At 33.4% G+C, this 22,261-nt stretch overlaps 1 protein-coding gene across 1 annotated transcript; it reads right to left on the bottom strand.

Annotated features, from left to right (window-relative positions):
- Positions 1-15,197: 15,197 nt before the first annotated feature.
- LOC132627957 (putative pentatricopeptide repeat-containing protein At1g19290) lies at positions 15,198-21,689 on the bottom strand. The gene is given in 8 exon segments (XM_060343602.1): positions 15,198-15,776; positions 15,862-15,981; positions 16,488-16,575; positions 17,070-17,189; positions 17,615-17,779; positions 18,177-18,259; positions 18,834-18,980; positions 18,983-21,689. Coding segments are annotated over 2 exon segments (2,754 nt in total). The 5' UTR covers positions 21,624-21,689; the 3' UTR covers positions 15,198-15,776; positions 15,862-15,981; positions 16,488-16,575; positions 17,070-17,189; positions 17,615-17,779; positions 18,177-18,259; positions 18,834-18,867.
- Between the last annotated feature and the right edge of the window lie 572 nt (positions 21,690-22,261).

Raw genomic sequence — 22,261 nt, 5'->3', positions numbered from 1 at the left:
AATTTGGATAATCAATTAAATTTGTGGGTGAGGTATAGGATATGTGGTTATGTCTTGAATCTATTTGATGGGGAAAAGAAATATATGAATATACTATGAGGAAGCAACTGATAATCGTTGATCTGCTATAGACTTATATGTTTACTAGTAAATGAGTGTTACTTGATTGAAGAGGTGAAAGAGATAAACACAACGAATATGGACCGAATCAGGTATTTGAGAGAGAGATTTTGTATATATTTTGCTATTACAAAGTGTTCTTGATATGAAGGAACCAACCCTCTAAAAGGAGGGCCATGCCCCTTATTTATAGTATTGCCCCATCGGCTTCATACAACATGAAAAATAAAATAATATGAAAAAGCTCTGAGTTGGATTAGGTGGGGTTAGGTTGACCGTACGATCTGACACCCGTACGATTGGCAGTTGAACATGACAGGACGTTATCGACGCGTGGCAACCGCGCAACGGATTTCCCGGACCACCGGCCACGATAAAACGGACTAACGGCCTCGACCAAACGGACTAACGGCAACGACCAACTCGGCCATGAAGAAAACCGAACCAAATGATGCCCCTCCTTGGCCTCGGTCCGAGCGTTCCTCTGGTTCAGAACGAAAGTCTTCATGCACGTTCTTGTCCCATTCTTCCCAAGGTTCCGGATCTCACCGGTTTAACGCTTATACGATTTTTACCGTATACACTGTATACAAGAACAACAACTTAATTGGGATTTCATATTTTCACTTTAAGGCATGGGAAAAAACGATATATGTCGGTGAGGGTGAAATGATGATTTTATATATAATGAAGGATCAAAGGAAGCTGCAATTCTAGAAAGTCTATGGATAGCGAATCCGTTGAATTGTTTAAAAAATTATAAATTTGCAGACGTGAGATCAAGACTTTAAGACCTCATAGGATAGTCATCATACACAATATAGGAATATAGGGGGTACGGCCTGCAGTGTGACAATGACCGTGTCACATAGTCAATTATTCAATTGTTATTAGGTGATTAAAAAGTCGTCTTCTTGCGTCGAATTCTAACTAAACGCTAAAAACTCAGTGCTCTATGGCCTATGCTATGATATAGGATTTTGAACCATGTCGTGCTTCGTACCACTTGTAAGTACTGTACTTAAATTCATTTGGCATAATGCCTACAGCTTTTCTAACTTATCCTATGATCCTTTCACGCTTTCTTCCACATTATCCTATTATTTGCAATAAAAAAACAAGAAAAATCTTAGTATCTGATTTTCAAATGTTGCAGTGATATCTCTTTATCACATTTTAAAAACCATTCTAATTCCTAACGACCTTCTTATACTTGTACATGTTTTGAAGCCCCTCATATACGTGCACCTAGTTAGACACAAGCTTTAGGTGCACTATGTTAGGTTGGGGAAAAGGAGGAATTGGAGGAGTTGACAAAAACTACATATATTGATAGTGTAAATTTTTTTTTGATATAGAATATTAATTTTTATTTTTAATTGGATTACCGATTAATATTTATTACAAATATTTAATTTCAATTACCTTACAAGGCATCACTGATTATGCAAAACCCTAATTTTTACATCATTAGCACACAGAACTTATAACTCTGATCTATTTCCCTTATTTGCAAAAAAAAATTTGAGAAAGAAGAGAAGCATACAGGTTAGATATCCATGCCTTTCTACACCTCCAGAATTGGCTAGGAAGGAAAAATAATACTCTTTCCTTCCAGCTGCACTAATTGATTGGAAGTTTCACTCTTCTTTATATTCCCTTTGCCTTTATTGGTATTCCACAAATGAAAAGAAGTATTCACACTCCCGTTTGGCCAAGCTTCTAAAATCAACTTATTTTAAAAAATATTTTTTTTAAAAATACTTTTCAAAAACATACTTTTGGCGAAAAGCAGTTTGTGTTTGGTCAATTAATTTAAAAAGTACTTTTGAGGAGTCATTAGTGTTTGACCAAACTTTTAAAAAGTGCTTCTATTTGTATTTTCCTCAAAAGTACTTTTCAAAAAAGTGCTTTTGGGCAAAAGCTGATTTTTTTAGCTTCTGAAAAACTGCTTCTGCTACTCCCCAGAAGCACTTTTTCTCTCCCAAAAGCTTCCAAACACCTCACTTTTTTTCAAATAAGCACTTATTGAAAAAATAAGTACTTTTGGGGGGAAAATAAGCTTGGCCAAACAGGCTATCAGTGTTTATATTAAAGTAACGTTAATTAACCAAACACAATTTGTCGTGAAAAAGTGAAACACGACCTTGCATTTTTCTTTTCTTTTTTATTGGGAAAATGTACAAATATACCCCTTAAGTTTGTGATTTAAAGTAGACATACCACTTGTTAAAAAAATGATGCGTATAGTGCAAATATACCCTTTTCCCTGATATAATTTTAAAAAAAAAAATCATTTAGCTTTTTTTTTAAAATTAAAAAATGTCACGTGTCTTTAGAAAATAAGTCTACCTATTTTTTTTCAAAAGACTTTGTTAAAGCCACATGATAATTTTTTTTCCTGGTGGGTTGGCTCTGGTTCATTTAAAAACATGAGGAGACTTATATTTTTCAAAGCCAAGGAGATATTTATTTAAAACGGACGAGACAACCTACTAGAAAAAATGGGTAGACTTATTTTTTCTAAAGCCACGTGACATTTTCTTAATTAAAAGATAAGCGAAATGATTTTTCAAAAAAAATCTGGCAGCGAAAAGGTTATATATTTGCACTATTTCTGTAACGACAAGAGTATATTTGCACCATTTGTGTAACACCATAGGTATATAAGCAACACTTTTTAACGAGGGGTATATCTGCTCTAAATCGCAAAGTTGAGGGGTATATTTGCACCTTTGCCCTTTTTTATTTTTGGTATAAGGCGTTTAACTGACTTTATATCAGCCCAAAAAAATAGCACGATGATTTAATATTCGAGAAAAATAGAAAAGTAATGGTGAAGAAAGTTTTAGTTTAGAATCATACAACCAACAAGGGTTGTGTGTAGAGCTGTCAATATGAATTTGGCCCGCGAGGCCAACCCAACCCAACCCAACCCTTTATTTAAGTAGGGTTAGGTTAAGTTTTCTTTGGCCCACATAGAAGTGAGGCTCAAAAGCCCATCCTCTCTTGGCCCGCCGGCCTCAAGGGTTAGGCCGAGGCCAGCCCTTGAGGCCAGAAAAGAATAATAAATTAATTTTTTTTTTAAATATAAGTTAATTAAACAAAAAAAAAGTAATGAGAATAAAGAATGTACTTACTACTAAGTAGTAAAGTAGAAACTGGAGTAATACTTTTTAGTCTTAGAATTTATATTATGTTTAATTTCTTTTGAACTGATCTGAATTAGTGATCAAAAATAATAATTTTTATTTGTTCTCTTGAATTGTTTTCTTCTATGATATGGATTTCCGAAAGAATGGGTGGTAGAAGATCCTATTTCATATTGTAAAAGTTTCATGTTCAAATTATACCAAAAATCACTTAGAAAATATTATTTCGAAAGACGAAAAAACTTATTAAAGGGCTGGCTTGTCCTAGCTCGCGGCCCGCTTAGGGTTGGGTTGGGCTGCCATTTTGCTGGCCCTTCAATTAAAAGGGTCAGGCCGTCCTAGCCCATTTAATTCTTTGGCCCTTTAGGATTGGGTTGGGTTGGGCCATCCCATTTTGACACTTCTAGTTGTGTGTAGTGACTGGTACTACTCCATCCTTAACCAAGATGTCTCGAGTTCGAGCCCCCTTGGGTACGGAGTCACTCTTGTTAGGAAATGCTTTGCCCCCCAATGTGGGACTACCCGGCACGAATCTGAATTAGTCGGGCCTAAATGGGGATACCGGACACCGGATGGAAAACCAAAAAAAAATAATTAGAATCATACATAACATCCTCTTCTTATTAATTTGTTTATTGAAAACCAAATGAAATTAGATGGGCAAAAATATATGGTCGTATTATCCACATTATGAGAAATACAATTACTTTGTATGGTAATATAAATCTCAACACGCGAACAAATCCAATCTCAATGACTTATAACTTTAGTTATATCAACCTTACTGTGATAGTTTGACATTTGTATCACTCTATTTTAATTTGTTTGTCCATCATTTCCATGACAGCCACTGGTGCCTAATTTTGAAATAAATCTGTCCATAGAATAGCTTTCGTGTTAATTGCTGAAATTAAATTGCTGGCCCAACTTTAGAGACATCAGATAATGTACTTCTCAAAATATGAATATACTACTATCAATTACAGTGTTGATTTTGGAAAATGGATACTATTATATTACCCTAATCAATGAATTAAATTTGAATTCGTACATACAACCATCACTTATCTCTTATCTCTAATATTCCATGTTAGTTTCATTCAATGAAGACCTCTACGCCCAATCCTACTAGGACCCCAGTGCTTCAAATATGCAAATTGAAGTAAGCCGTCAAAATGATTAAGCTACTTTTTAATACGTACACTTGATTTAAATAAAGTTCAATAGTAAGATCAAGTATAAAAGTTTGTCAATATATGAAGAACCCTTTTGTCAATTGTGAGTTAAGTTTTAATACGTCCACTTGGTTTAGTTGTTGTATTAGTAATTAACCTTTTTTTCTAGTTGTCATATGAGGATATAATGTACTTCAAGATGGTACAATTTTCTTTAACTGAGATGATAAATATAATGTTGACCGGAGATGAATCTAAAGATGAAACGAACACAATGAGATTCATATAGTTGTTCCCTGCTTGTTTGAGGCTGAGGATGGTAATTTTTATTGTCGTATAGTCGGTTTATTTTCATTTGTCTATTTTCCCTAATGCATGCTAGGGCCAGAATAGTTGTGAGTTCTGACTTGTCTTAGGATTTATCTTTGCAAAATTAAATCATATTATAATTAGAGATTTTCTTAACTATACTTTGATGGAGATGGATGAATCTAAGGTCATAGATGCCTCTCGCTTTAAGTCATATCATGATGCTTGTTGAGAAACTGTCTTTCACTTCACACAAACCAGATTTGACATTCCTGAAAAGGATTGCAATCCAAATTCATTCTTAACCAAAAAAAAAAAAAAAATGCATTAAGAAAACTATAATGGGTAATCTTTTTTGAAAAAATAAGAAAGCAAAAGAAAAAAGAAACTAGATTACCGACAGAACTAGTAGGAAGCAATAAGGTCCAAGTCTCTTGCAGCTACTTATCATGTAGCAAAAGATTAAGAGAAGGAATTGACCAAGATCTTAACTCTAGTTTCTTTTTAATTAAAAATGAAGTTGCAGTCTAGTGATCGTAATCAAGAGGTGATATGTAATTGGTAATTGGTTAAGACCCTTCATATTTAATTAAAAATTTCGAGTTCGAGATTGCAATCTGGGTGTGATGAAATGCTTAAAATCCCTTCTAAAAATTTCGAGTTCGAAACCGAAAAATGAATAAGCATTAAAAAACATTATTTTGGGAATTCAGTATTTCTAATCTCGCAAACAGCCTTTACTTGCCTAATATTCAACCTTCCCACCCAAGAAAAAAGAATAAATTTTAATTCTACTATATAGAAGCATCGGTTTACCCATGCTTCGTCGTCAGTCACTCTTAAAAAAAAAAGAAAAAAAAGTGGACCCTACCCTCTCTAAACTCATGGAAAAAAAAATGGACCCCACCCTCTCCAAACTCATGAAAAAAAAAGTGGACCCCATATTAAAAAAAAAAAAACGTGCACCCCATATATTAAAAAATCAAACAATATTCATGTAATTCCTAAAGTATCCACATCAAGTCAATAATAGTGGATTCATTACCACATGTATATTAACCCATTAGTCGGAGCAAATGAAATTATTGCACAGCAAAAACATGGACCCCATATTATTACTTTTCCTCAAAATATTTAATTGTTGTATTTGCTATTCCGTCATGTCATTTATTTGTTATGTTTACTAAAATAAATATACTTAAAATATATATATATATATATATATATATATATATATATATATATATATATATATATATTTAAAAAATAAGATACAATTTAATTACTTTTTTATTTTATTCTTACTCTAATAAATGTGAAAAGAGATTAATATCAAATGAAGATCAAATAATGAATAACGTAAATTAGTCAAATATAATTCTAATTCACGTTTCCTTAAAAAACCATGTAAAAGACAACATGCCAAGTAAAATGAGCTAAACCGAGAATATTTACCAAAAATTAAAAAATAGCATTTCTTCGTTTAAATAGAAAATCAATTTCTACTTTGTTTCGTTTTAAACATGTAAAATTAATTTAATAATTTGAATTAGAATTATCCAAATCAAAATTTGATAAAAAAAAAGCTCATTTTACTTGTCATGTTGTCTTTTGCATGTTTTTTTTTTAAGAAAACGTCGATTAGAATTATAATTTGACTAATTTACCTTATTCATTATTTGATCTCCATTTTATATTTTTTTTACGACATTAATCTCTTTTCACATTTATTAGAGTAAGAATAAAAATAAAAAAGTAATTAAATTCTATCTTATTTTAAAATATAAATATTTTAAGTATATTTATTTTAGTGAACATAACAAATAAATGACATGGCGGAATAGCAAATGCAACAGTTTAATATCTAGATTAGATCTCAGGCTAATATAAAAAAATAAAAAAAACTGTATGGTTTGACTACTTAACTTTTTGAAGAAAAACAATTTCATTTGCTCCCACTAATGGATTGATACGCACGTGGCAATGAATCCTTCATTATTGACTTAATGAGATACTTTGAAAATTACATGAATATTGTTTGATTTTTTAATATGGAGTGCACTTTATTTTAAAATATAAATATTTTAAGTATATTTATTTTAGTGAACATAACAAATAAATGACATGGAGGAATAGCAAATACAATAGTTTAATATCTAGATTAGATCTCAGGCTAATATAAAAAAAGAAAGAAAATTGTATGGTTTGACTACTTAACTTTTTAAAGAAAAACAATTTCATTTGCTCCCACTAATGGATTAATACGCACGTGGTAATGAATCCATCATTATTGACTTGATGAGATACTTTGAAATTACATGAATATTATTTGATTTTTTAATATGGAGTGTGTTATACCCCCATTTTAACCCGGGTTAAATTAGGGTACAATATATTGGTGATTCCTATTTATTTTGTTTTAAGGAGTCGCCACGTAATTAATTTAACGGTGAATTAGGACACCTAGATGTTAACTAAGGTAAAGTTAAAACTAAACCTCCGTTAATAGTCTGCTTAACCAATGTGATTCTAGGTAAGGGCTCTATATTATTCTAAAAGGAAGGGGTTAGGCATCCTTTAGAATCCGTTAACTACGGTTATCCGGCCAAACTTAGGTTAATTAATGAAGGTGAGAATTTATATGAAAGAGAATTTTGAATGCCATTTTAAATAAAAGTTGTAAATATTACTAAGGCTTTAAATAAAATGCTATTTAGAAATAAAACTTATAAAAGATAGTTTGCATAAAAGAGGATTTTAAATACTATTTAAATAAAGTTTAAAATGTTGCTAAGACCTTATATGAAAGTATAGTAAATGCTATTCAAGATAAGACTTGTACAAATATGATAATTTGCCCATAAATAATAGCTTTTGAGAAGAGATTTAGCAATTTTTGAACTTTGGATAAATTATGTTATATGAATGTAGCAATGTAGAAAATCTAGGCTTATAAATAGGATTCACAAGGAAGTGAGTTTTCTTTCTCCTTTTATTATCTTATTAATTATGCTTAGCTAAAAATATGCATGATTGATTCAAACTTGAAGAGCTATCTATAAATGTACTTGAGTTTATACTTGCGTATTAGTGACGTTTGGAAACGTTTATGATAAAAATATGATTCCTTTTCCTTAAAATATATAGTCATGCCATTTTGCAAATCAGTTATTCCAAATAAAATAAAACATGAAAACAAGAGAATAACTTATGGAATTGATGGTTAGTCTTCCTTAAACTAAACTACCCATTACTAAAACTAAACCTAGTAATTCATTAGGATTTATCTAAACTAAGAAAACAAAACAAACAAAGAGTTAGTTGCATAATACAAATTAAATGCTTAAAAGAATAAAATAGAGGAATAAATAAAATTGAACGGGTTCAGCCCATTCTTTGAGCTACTGCAATCCATCACTGTTGGGCTTTGGCCCAATTATATTTTTTAAGACTGTTGTGGTTGTTGCTGCTGTCTGGGCCTCGGCCCAGAATCATTTTATGTATCTGATGGGGGGTGACTCGAGAATATTATGTTGGGCTTTTAGCCCAACACCGAATGCGGGAGAGGAACGAATCCCTCAGACTCGTATGCGAGGTTCATGCGAAAAATAAAAGGAAAAGGATTAGTATACGGTCAATGAGTTATATTAAACACATGAAATATAAACTCAAACAAGCCAGCATATTGTGTATATTCTATGTATATTTTGAGTATACCTCATTGCCTTAACAAAATTGAAACACTTATAAGTATGTTGAGGATATTCCCGAACAATCACCATACAACAGCCAATGAGAAACACAGAATCAGCTCACGTTTTGAAATATTTCAACTAACTGTGCTAACATGCACGACATTCCCTACCGGATTTCATTCTCAAGTTCATAAATAGCAATTTCAACATGTATTGTTTATAAGATAAGAAATTATTCCATTTGACATATAAATGAGGTGGAGACTGTTTTCCAGATTTCTTCTCTTAAGCAAAACAACCAAATCTAAAAAAAATATACTTAGATAACTCCTGAAAAAGAAGACATCAAACTATGGAACCCCTTAACATAAATAGGTTTGAGATTTCTGCATATATTTGAATGCATAAAGAGAGACGACCAAACAGCCACCAAACAGGTTCTCAACAAGCGAAGCATAAGCCTAGCTCGAACAAGATATCGAGATAAAAACAGAATTAGAATCGAAAAGAGGACAAAACAGGTTTGGTTCAACAGGCTACTTAATATTCATGTCAGTCCATTTCCAAAAGTTCAAATACCCAATTTGGAGCACCATGATGATCTAATGGGATCTAGATAAAGTCGTAAACAGAAAAGAAAAGCACTCAATCACATTCAATTCATAGAAAAGGGTTCATATCACCCTCGGATCTTCAAGCAAGTATTCAAACAACAAGTTCATTTTTCTTAAAAAAAAAAGGATAATGCAAGCATATACAATTACATGAAGGCACACACTAGCAGTCGAAATTTATGCATATTGAGTGCAGGCTTGTAATTTAAGGAGGACATGATGATGCTGCTGAGGATAGGCATGGGTGATGAGCTTATGCTAATGCCAAACATTTATCTAGAATTTTCATAGAACAAACAGGATTAATCTGAGATTAAACCTGCATAATACAACCTAAACAACTACAAACAGGAAACCAAAACATAACTAACCAAACAAGTCACGTAAGTAGTCTAAAGCACTCAAATGGTTATTAATAGGGAAACAATCCTAATGATAAAATGTTCATCAATCTTAATCAACATACTTCATAGTTGCAACTGATTGCAAACAGGGTAAGACGAATGTATATAAATTTTTTAAAAAAGGAATTCACCACAGAATCACATCAACAAGATCACTGCGTAGGGGGTTCAATATTAGACTCGCACACATTGCAGATTCAACCGATTGGGACCAAAGCTAAACACACAGAGTAATAGCACAAGTTTGGACTCTTAGACTAGTATACAGGGACTCGAACAGATCAACCTGTAGAATTAATTTCAGTAGACTGAAGTTTAACCAGATGTTTAGACTCCATGTACATGTTAATGACAGATCTGTCCAAAACAGGAATCAACCAGATGCAACGTCGATAGGAATGCAGACTCGTATACTAAAATTTGGTCCTAAACTTAGCAATGTCACAGGAGCACAAGGTTTGGATACCTTTAAACATGATTAAAACTTACTGAGCCAGGACACGCAACATAGACAGGACTACATACTCCATTTATGCATTCCTAATATGAATAACACCTCTGTTGACCCACTTATATAATCAAGCTTATATCGACAAAGCATTATAAACTGAATATAACCTCATCATACTAAAAACAGGACGTATACCAATCACAGTTGATTATAGACCAACTTATATAATCAAGCGATAGGAATCACATGATTCTGAGATCAAACAGGACTATTTAACGTCTATAGACATGTTGAACTACTTAGCTTAAACAACAACACACAAAAGCAGTCAGCTAAACGACACAGAACGTGGTTTAACTGTATAGATTAAAGCAACTAACGCGGAATCATATCTAACTAAACATGAATCGAACTTAGCATATAAACACACGAACATATATTAAACTGCTAAGAAAGAAATTAACTAAATAAAGAAGAGTTGTTTACATACTTAAATAGACCAAAACTAAATTATCATACATAAACATGTTTACCGCATACACAGACTAACACAGAAACGGACTTATCTATCGAACTAGAATAACTTAACTAAAACTAACATTCTTGAATTATGGAACAATAAACTAAAATAACATAGAACAACAAAAATGCAACATAAATAACAAAAGGGGAATGGAGAATTACCGTCTTCGGGTGCAGCGAAGTGAGGCGAAGGTTTCGATATAACCTCGAACACTTCAAATCTACTTGGAAACACTGCGAATCCCGAATTTGTATACCCTCGAATCCAAACGGATGCCAAGGGCAAAAACAGAACAAAAATGGTGTGGACTTCGACTCGATATCAAACAATACTGCTAAAAGAACTAATATTGTCTATGGGGGAATTTCTGCGATTTCTCCGAATTCCAACCTTAATTTCTAGGGGATTTCTGCGGCTAAAACAACTTGTTCTTGGGGAATTTCATGAATCGAAAAAAAATCCCCCAGGTTCTTGGGGAGTTTCACCAATCCAAAATCCTCCTCTAAAAATGGATTTGAAGCAAATATTTATAGGGGGTAGAAACAGCTAGGGTTTCGTTTGTGACGAAGAGAGAGAGGAGCGGGGGCACAAGGGAGAGTGGAGATGACAGTGAGCGTGGGGAACAGGAAGGAGTGGGGGTGGCAGGGCAACGTGGGGGGAGATGAGGGAGAAAGGAAGGAGAAGGAGAGAAGGGAGGGAGAGACAAGAGCGGCGGAGGAGATGAGGGAAAATGAGGGAAACAGGTTTCCCTTGTTAAATGAGAATTGGGCCTGGTCCAAATGATTTAATGGACTGGGTCTGCTAAAATATGGACTGGGTCTGAAGATGTGGGCTGCGAATATAATGTGGGTTAATCGATTTGTGCTAGTGAATTAAAAGAACGGGCTCATTGAATTAAAATGTGGCCAGGTAAATTGAAAATGTGGGTTGATTTTATGAATTGGTCCGTAAATAGTATGAGTTGATTGGGCTACTACATTTAAATAAAAGACATATTTAAATAACTCTATATTAAAGTGTGTTAAAATATTACCTAATATAAAATATGCAATTATTAGTGCTCGGATAATAAAATTATATGACATCGTAATAGCCGTGTAATAATATTTTGAAAATCCACAATAAATAAACACTATTATTTAATTATGCGAAGATAAATGCGACGCGTGTGCGTAAGATGGTAAAATGATTATAATGCGAATTGCAATGATACCAGTATTGATAAGAGGCTAATAATTATAGTAAACATATAAATATATTTTTTAATTTGCCAAAAAATATTTTAAGCGCGAATAGGTATTTCGGAGGAGAGGCGGGACAAAATTGGGTGTCAACAGAGTGCACTTTTTTTTTTGACATTATTAATTTGCACTATTTTTATGCATATATATATATATACACTATATACTATGTTCAAAACACGATTAATATAACATTGTAGTTTGTACTCCGTATCAAAAACTTTAATATATTAGTGTTTACTACGAATACAAAGTTTGCACTTTTTTTTTGACATTATTTTTTTTTTAATATGGGGTTCAATTTTTTTTTTTTTAGATATTGTTTGATTTTGTTAATACGGGGTCCACTTTTTTTTACAGTGAGTTTGGAGATGGTGGGTTCCATTTATTTTTTTTTATTGCTTGATGTTGTTTAGTATGAGGTCCACCCTTTATGGGGTGCACTTTTTTTTTTTTTTGGACATCATTAGTTTGTATTATTTTTATGCATATAATACATATACATATACTATGTTCAAAACACGATTAATATAACATTGTAGTTTGTGCTCCGTATCTAAAACTTTATTATATTAGTGTTTGCTACGAATACGCACGTGGCAATGAATCCATCATTATTGACTTAATGAGATACTTTGGAAATTACATGAATATTGTTTGATTTTTTAATACGGGGTGCACTTGTTTTTTGGACATTATTAATTTGCACTATTTATGCATATATATATATATATATGGGGTGCACTTTTTTTTATATATTAGAATTATGGGGCCCACAATTTTTTTTTGCATTTTTTTTTTGACATTGTTTGTTTTTTTAATATGGGATTCACTTTTTTTTTTTTTATATATATATATTGCTTGATTTTGTCAATATGGGATACTATGTTCAAAACACGATTAATATAATATTGTAGTTATTGCTCCGTATTTAAAACTTTATTATATTAGTATTTGCTACGAATACGCACGTGGCAATGAATCCATCATTATTGACTTAATGAGATACTTTGGAAATTACATGAATATTGTTTAATTTTTTAATATGGGGTGTACTTTTTTTTTTGACATTATTAATTTGCACTATTTTTTTAATATTAGTTATTGTTTAATATATATGGGGCCCATAATTTTTTTTAATTAAATTGGAACGGATATATATATATATATATATATTAGAATTATGGGGCCCAAATTTATTTTTTTAATATTAGTTGTTGTTTAATATATATGGGGCCCACAATTTTTTTTTTGCACTTTTTTTTTTACATTGTTTGTTTTTTTAATATGGGATTCATTTTTTTATATATATATATATATTACTTGATTTTGTCAATATAGGATACTATGTTCAAAACACGATTAATACAATATTGTAGTTTGTGCTCCATATTTAAAACTTTATTATATTAGTGTTTGCTACGAATATGCACGTGGCAATGAATCCATCATTATTGACTTAATGAGATACTTTGAAAATTACATAAATATTGTTTGATTTTTTAATATGGGGTGCACTTTTTTTTTTTTTGACGTTATTAATTTGCACTATTTTTTTAATATTAGTTGTTGTTTAATATATATGGGGCTCACAATTTTTTTTTATTAAATTAGAGCGGATATATATATATATATATATTAGAAATATGGGGCCCATTTTTTATTTTTATTTTAATATTAGTTGTTATTTTAATATATATAGGGCCCATAATTTTTTTTTTATTATTTGGGACGGACAACGAGAAAGCATGGGTTTAACCCATGCTTCTGTATAGTAGTAAAATTAAAGCATATTATAATTAGAGATTTTCTTAACTATACTTTGATGGGGATGGATGAATCTAAGGTCATAGATGCCTCTCGCTTTAAGTCATATCACTTCTAACACAAACCAGATTTGACATTCCTGAAAAGGATTGCAACCTAAATTCATTCTTAACCAAAAAAAAAAAAAATTGCATTAAGAAAACTATAAAGGGTGATCTTTTTTGAAAAAATAAGAAAGCAAAAGAAAAAAGAAACTAGATTACCGACAGAACTAGTAGGAAGCAATAAGGTCCAAGTCTCTTGCAGCTACTTATCATGTAGCAAAAGATTAAGAGAAGGAATTGACCAAGATCTTAACTCTAGTTTCTTTTTAATTAAAAATGAAGTTGCAGTCTAGTGATCGTAATCAAGAGGTGATATGTAATTGGTGATTGGTTAAGACCCTTCATAAATAACTAAAAATTTCGAGTTCGAGATTGCAATCTAGCTAATTATAAACGAGGGTGTGATGAAATGCTTAAAATCCCTTTTAAAAATTTCAAGTTCGAAACCTGAAAATGGATAACTACTCGGTAGGGAATGCTTAAGCCCAAAAAAATTATTTTGGGAATTCAGCATTTCTAATCTCGCAAAGACCTTTACTTACCTCTACTCTTTTTTTTTTTTTTTACTTACCTCTATTCAACCTTTCCACCCAAGAAAAAAGAATAAATTTTAATTTTAAAAGAATAATATTTAAGCTTTGGATGTCGAAGGATTCAAAGATCCTATTGACTCGGTTAATTCTCATGGTCAACATGTGGATATTATACAAAGCTGTCGGTTTAAATAAATATCCATACATTTGGTATTTTATTGAAGTATTCTTTTTACTAACAGAGAGATCTACTATGAAGTCAAATTGATGATTCCCACGGTTTCAACCAATTATTAACTTACTTTTAGTCCCTTTAAATAAATAAAAAAGGCAGAAGAGCGATAAATAATTGACTAGAAGTCCAGAAGCATAAAGACATATGATAGGTTAATTTACCTACTTTTTTCCTCCTCTTTAACATATTAACTTTAGGGAGAAGTGTCGGTTGTTATTGCCTCCACGTTGTTTTCTTTTTCTTTCTCAGTAGGTTTGGATCGGCAAATTTTTTCATCTCCAGCACTAGTTTACCCTTTACACTTGGCATTTCACACTTTACAGTAATTTTACCAATATCCTAACTCAAATGATAGAAGTGCCACCCAAACACTCGTTATTCAACTAGGGTAACTTAGAAATTTACCAAATAATATGACAAACAAGTACCAAATCATCTATGATATCTTTTGTTCCTTCACTTCTCCTAAATCTAGTGTGGAATTGATGTATATAGAACGCCATATGCTTACTGAACTTATAAGTTCATACTGTGAGAACTGAAAGTTACCTGAAGATTGCAACTCCACGTTGATGGAAGCTGATTGATGGCAAAATTACATCTAATTACACAATGAAGGTTATCACACATGGGGCACGAGCCTGAACCCTTAATACTTATTTGTCCCAATTTATGTGATATAGTTTCGACTAGACACGAAGTTTAAGAAAGAAAGGAGGACTCATGAAACTATAGTCTAAAACAAACCATAGATATTTATGTGGTTATGAATCATTTCATTAAAGATAAAAGGGGAAGTTTTAAGTTAGATTATTTCTAAATATAAAAATTTATCATTCTTTTTAGAACAGATTAAAAAGGAAAGTATATCACATAAATTGAAACAAAGAGTGTATTATATATCTCCATTCTGCCAAATATGCTAGTCCGTGCTTGTCACAAGCTGGTGAAAACCAACAAAAAGTAGAGAGAAATTAACACAACCCTGTTCTTCGTCCTTATGCTGTAAGCAATATGTTAGTCTAGTGCAGCTTGCCAGTGAAAAGATGGTTGATAAACCTATCATATTGTTCTTGAACATGCATTCTATACAATTATCTCCACATTTTAAGGTTATTTTCCCTTATTTTTTTAGTGGAGAATCTGGAGATAGTTTTAATATTATGTTCCAGCTTTAGGTTTCTGAACCGTTCTTTCGTGCTTATGTTGTAAGCGATATATTCTTCACTCAGAAATAGTATGAATATGGAGAAATACAAGTATGAAAAAAAGGGGATAACAATTACATGTCTCTCAACCAGAAGCAAAGGAACTTTCTGGTTAGCCCTTCGTAGAATTCGTGTATATCGTAATAAAGGAGCTGACACGGACTCGTATCCATTATGGCAGAGCCCAAGCACTCGAGACAGAGCTTTTGACCATCATTAAGGGCAATATATCGTGTATCCCATGCCTGCAGTCAAACCAAAATTGCTCCTCTTTATAAAGGTTAATTACATGAATTTTGAGAAACTTTTGTTCTGTTTCATCCACCTCACCTCCATTCGCTCACATCTATAGCAACAGGGTGTTCCATCATGCTCATGAAAAGGACAATACTTCTGGGACCAAAGTGGATGTGCTCGGTATGCAATAAGCCCAGCTGCATTTGTTGGAATCTGGACAGACAGGAAACACTTGATGAATCTCAAAGAAATGATGCATTATCAGCAGCTAGAGGGGATTCTTAACCAACAAGAGACAGCCTATACCAAGTTAGTGTAATAAGAACTGAAAATAGAGAATTTAGTAAAATGATTCTCAGGTTATTAGATTAACCTCAATGATCTGTACTTATTGAAATGTTGAGACATCTACCATACACTTCATTAGTTTTTTTATTACGCTAGGAAGACCAAGGATTAAACTATACAGCCCATGACATCTGAACTAGAAAAGACAGAACAGCCCATGATTTCTAAACCAAGATCTTTCTTTTCTACAATTATTTTAAAGGACTGCACAGAATAAAATCTGCACGGCCTCGTCAACATTAATCAAGCATTGAGGAAACTGACTGAGCAGAAACCAGTTTTATTGCCTCGGCAGACTTTTCCTTTTAGAAAAATTAAGAAAATGTAAGAAGACTTCTGCAGAAGAGTTAAGAGAAATGATCATTTTGTACTTATGAAGTGTTTGCAGACATCACGTTTGGGGTGATAATGCTCCTTGTAGCATGTTTTGTGATAGAGATAGTTCCCAGACATTCAGAACTGCACAATTAATACATCCAAAAGTTAAAACAGATTTCATGAATATACTTGTCATGTAATGCTATCATTTTCAGATGATTGACAGTTTACGTCCATTACCTATATGATAAGTACCAAACAACAGTATCAGTACAGAAAGTATTGAACACCTTATGGACAATTTGTGTATAATGCATATTATTAACATCTATAACTTGGTCAGACATATTTTTCTAAATCGTATTTTATAGTAAGTTATTTACTTTAGATTATTGTTTCCTAAGTAGATGTGCAGGAATTTATATTACATCTGCTTCCTGCCTCAATCCCACCCTCTGGCACCTCTTTCGCGCAGTTAAAATATTCAACTCTTGTTTGGTTGCCTAAATATCCCAAATCAACATGTGTTTTGACTTGGCTCCATAATTATGAAAAATGTTGGAAAAAGCAAAAACAGTAATAGACCACAATAACAATACTGAACTAGAAAAATTATAAATTATGCAGTATTGCACCTCATAATCAGATATTGGTTGGTTACAGGCATGGCATCTAAAACAGTCTGGATGCCATACTGCTCCAATGCAACTCAAAACCGTCCATGTCCTATTTCAGTGCTACAAGCTGCACATACCCTACCACAGAAAAAGATATGTATTAGGTCTAAAAGATGTGTTAATTCTTTTTTTAATCATTATGCTGTTGTGTTGATTCTGATAGCCTATTTGGCCAAGCTTTTGGAAGCCAAAAAGTGCTAATTTTTTCCAAAAAAATTCCTATTTTAGAGAGTTGAGGTGTTTAGTCAAGCTTTTAGAGAAAAATAAATGTTTTTTGAGTTGTAGCAGAAGCTAAAAAAGTAGCTTTTCCCCGGAAGCACTTTTGGAACCTTGGCCAAGCACAAATTACTGGTCTAATATTGGCAAAAGTGCTTTTCAAAAGGAAATTTAAGCAAATTCAAGGAAATAAAAAATGCAAGAATGGAGATGTTGGAGTCCAATGACACTGAGTAAGATAAAGTTTTCTAAAATTTTACAAAAAAATCAGCAAAGATTTCGAATACCTAAAGCCTGCAGAATATGGAAAGGTATTGGATGATAGAAATTTCCATTTCCATTCCCGCTTACGTGTTCATTTCTGCTTACATGCTGAAGTGGAGATTCGACATTCAAGCTCTCCTGCAGAGCGCTGGCTAGTTGTTCATCTTCTTTCAGTTGTGATTCACTATCTTCCAAACACCAAAGAAAACGGAACAATTAGAAAATCAATCAAACAGATTTTTAGTCAAGGAAATAAACAAGCACGGCTAGTTCTTAAAAATTGTCCATGGAATGCTTAGTCGACTCTAAGAAACTGAACCAATATAGAGAAGTTAGATTCTTCATAGAATGAGAAGTATTTCTATAGAACAACAGCGCTATACCATGGATGAGCTAAAATACGCATATGGAAGTACTCAGTAGCCTTGAAACACATACAATGGAAAGTCTGAATTCCAAATAATGTCAGCAATGAACTCGACTGCAGCTAGAATATCATGCTTTTGGTTGTGAGAGTATAGGAAAGACTTCAAAAGGAATACAAACTTTCCGTCTTCATTTCTTTAAGAAGAAACAAATACTCACCAGTCATAGTTTTCCCTTTCTGGTCCTCCTCTGAGAGATATTGCAATAGCTCGGTCTATTCCTTCAATCTCTAACCAAGAGTCCTAGAGCACACAAGCAGTTCAAACACAGTATAAAGATATCAACACGATATGCTTATCAAAAACCGAAAATATAGACACAGTATGAATATGACATGTTCGAATGATCTTTTATAGTTCAGGGTGGATGTTGATCCTTTATTGGCAACGGCATATAACGTACATTACCAAGATAACGATAGCATAAAATGAAGTATCAAAGATATGTATATGGAAAGTCGGCGTTACCTTTTTTTAGTGACTTAATAGTTACAAAATCCTATGAACAAATACTTTGATGAAAAATGTAGTATACCAATAGAGTGGATTATCACGGACTCATGGTTAAGCAAGTCTAAATTTTAACACATTGTAAATCATGTATATCAATTCAATTTATCCTGAAAATCAGAATACAATGTGAATTTTGTTTTTGAGAGAACAAGACGGTGCAAGCAAGCTACAAGCAGTGTGGACCTATGTCCAAGTTAAAGGTCTAAATCAAATACAAGCTCCAAATGACTATGCTACAGCAAGCAAATTAGAGAATCAATGTCAAAGCATCCGTCTATCAGCTAAAGTAGGATAAATGTGTTACCTTCTCTTTTTGCTCTGTCTCATAAGAGTCTGGTCTAAACCAGCCATCCTTCTATCAGCCAACTTAAAAGCTTCATTGGTTCTTGAATATCACTTTGCTTATGCAGACCACTAGTCAGAATGGAATATTTTATGATTGAAGGATTTATTCTTCTCTCATTCTCTTCAGCAGTTGCACAGCTTCACTAGTTTTACCAATCTTATAGTATCCATCTATCAGAGTGTTATAAGTTATAACATTGGGAGATAACCCTTTCGAATGAAGCTTATTGAAAAGTCTCAATGCTCGTTCAGTGTTCCCTGCTTTACAAAGGCCATTTATTAGAGCATTGTATACTGCAACATTTGGAACAAGATCCTTTACTAGCATCTCATCGCGCAAATTGAAAGCTTCATTAACTTTACCAACCAACGATATGCCATGAACCAAGGTGCAGTAGGTAAACTCATCGGGGATAAAGCCTTTTTGTGAGAAGTAGTTTATAACATCTCTTGCATCATCGATCTTCCCCAATTTGCATAACCCTGCCACAGCTAGATTATACAGGACATTATTGGGAACAACAGATTTTGTGGCACTTCCATCAAGGGAATCTGCAATTTTCTGTACATCAGGCAGCGCTGTCCTAGAGTTTGAAAAACTGTAAATATGTCTCAGATCAGGATACAACTTTGCATCCAATATTTTCTGCAGGACCATATTAGCATCATCAGTTCTACCAAGTTTGTATAATCCACTAATAATGGAGCTAACTATGATGATATTCGGATTCAATCCCCTCTCTATCATCTCAAAATACGCTTTAAAAGCTTTCTCAGGCAATCCTTCTTTAAACCAACCAGCAATAAGGGCTCCGTGTGTAACAATGTTGGGGGTTAATTCCCTCTCATGCATTTCACTGAGGAGATCTTTGACTTTACTAAACTTTCCAGCCTTTATAAGTCCACTAATAAGGGAATTATAATTTTCAATGGAAGCAGGAATATTCTGCATTTCCATGGCATCCTTTATTTTCAAAGCTTTTTCAATCTCCCCTGCTTTACAGTACCCATCACTTAGGGTCCTATAAGTTACTCCATCAGGGGAACAGCCAAGCTCCTCCATTTTGTTAAAAAGCCGCTCGGCTTCAACCATTTTCCCCATCTTACAGAATCCTTTGAGCACCGTGTTTAAGAGAATCCTGCTTTTCGTGTACCCTCTTGCTAGAATATGTTTCCACAAGACCAAAGCCTTTTCAAATTCTCCCATGTTAACAAATGCATCTAAGAGAATACCATATCCAACTTCATTAGGAACAACACCTCTTTTAAGCATCAAATTCCAAAGACGCATAGCGTCAGCAATGGCACCTTCCCGACATAATCCTTTTAGTAGAGTGTTGTAAGTGACAACTGTTGGATCGATACCATTGCGAATCATCTCATCACAGAGGTTAAATGCATTTTGCATCAGTCCTTCCATACAATAACCATCTAGAAGGGTGTGATAGCTATACGAATCAGGTTTTAGATTCCAGCTAATCATGCCCCTAACAATCTGTTCGGCGTTGCTAATTTTACCAGCTTTGCAGTATCCATTTATCAAAGAATTAAAGATGAACAGGTTCATCTTAAACTCTGATCTTAACATCTCATCCCGAATCCTGAGCGCATCATCCATTTTTCCCATCTGACAAAACCCGTCAATTAACATGCCATACGCCTGCTCATCCTTTTCCTTCATTTCTCTGAACACTTTCTCTGCTTCCTCCATCTTACACAGCCTGCAATAACCCTTAATCAATAACGTAAACGTAACTACATTTCTTGAAATTCCTCTATCATCCATTCGCCTCAGCACTCTTTCGACACCCTTAAGATCCTTCTTCCCCACATACCCATTAATCAAACTATGATAAGTAGCAACACTCAACTCCAACCCCATCTTCTTCTCAATTTCTTCAACAAAAATCTCAGCTTTATCAACTTTCCCTTCCTTGCAATACGCATTTACCATTATCGTACACGTATATATATCCGGATTAAACCCCATCTTTATCATCTCATCATACACAGAAAAAACAGTAAAAATCTCACCTTTTTTAACCAAACTATTCAACAAACTATTACAAGAACCCAAACTTGGCACAAGACCCCACTTAGGCATATTATCAAACACATAAAGTGCATTCTTTACCAACCCTTTTTTCGCGTAAATTTTCAAAACCATATCAAAAACTGTAGGTGAAAACTTAAACTCTCTATACACAGCCACTAACTCATCCCATAAAAACGACACGTGTCTCTTATTACTTCTAGAAAGTTCTAGAACTTCCGATAAATAAAACCTAGTTTCATCAAACATTCTTGCTTTAGATAATATATGAACTATCCTACAGTAAGACTTTAAATTAGGTTTAAAATACTGTCTTTGTGAAGCTAATTTAAAGAAATGCAATGAAGCGTTAGGGTTAAGTTTGAGTTTTATAAGAACAGTGTTGACGAGGTTGTCGGAAAATTCGAATTTAAGGTTGTTAACGGCAGTGTAACGTTGGAGAATTAAAAGACGGGTTATTTGGTCGGCGAGTTGGTTAGCTGACGGAGAGTGGTTGGTGGAATAACGGCGTTGGAGATGAGAGACAAGGGTAAAAGTGAATTTGTGAGTTGATGTTTTTACTGTTGTTGCTGCCATCATGGTTGCTGTCGATGGAGGGTGTTTTACTGGAAAGGAACTAATTAGTTCAGACATTTCCTGATTTGCTATGACTTGTACTTTAACCCTCCGTTTGGATGGTTGTTTTCCGCGGTTCATTAATTAACAGTATGGAATGGTACAGTATGGTAGTGTATTGTATTATATTGTGTTAATGAATACAATATTTGGATGGGCTGTATCGTTTGTTATGATTTAATAATATTTATATTGTTTGGTTTGACTGTATGATACTGTATAATAACTTGTAATTTTATTAAAATATTCTTAACTCTTAATTAGAAATTAGTTTATATAGCAATAAAATTCGGGTAAAAGATAAAATAGAAACTTCAAAAAATAAGTAAGTGATGGATTGGGGTGGTCGGGTGGGTGGTTGTGGGATGAGGGTGGGGGTAGTGGGTGCATGGTTGTGGGTGCGGTTGGGGGGTGGTGAGGGGTAGTGGGTTGGGGTGGTGGGTGGTGTGAGGTGCGTAGTTGTGGGATGAGGGTGGGAGTGAGTGCTTGTGGGGTGGGGTTGGATGGTGGTGAGGGGTAGTGGGTGGTGGTCGGGGTGAATGGTAGGGTGAGGGTATAATAGAAAAATGAAATACATAACCACGCAAAAACCATTAAATCCGTGGTTACAAAAATTGAACATTTTCATGGTTATATAACCATGGAATTACAACGGGTTTACAATACCATATCACGTAATTTTAAGAATAATGGATACAAATATGGATTCATAGAATACC

Source organism: Lycium barbarum, chromosome 2 (assembly GCF_019175385.1).
Source record: "Lycium barbarum isolate Lr01 chromosome 2, ASM1917538v2, whole genome shotgun sequence".
Lineage (NCBI taxonomy): Eukaryota > Viridiplantae > Streptophyta > Magnoliopsida > Solanales > Solanaceae > Lycium > Lycium barbarum.
This window is presented reverse-complemented; position numbering and strand designations above follow the sequence as displayed.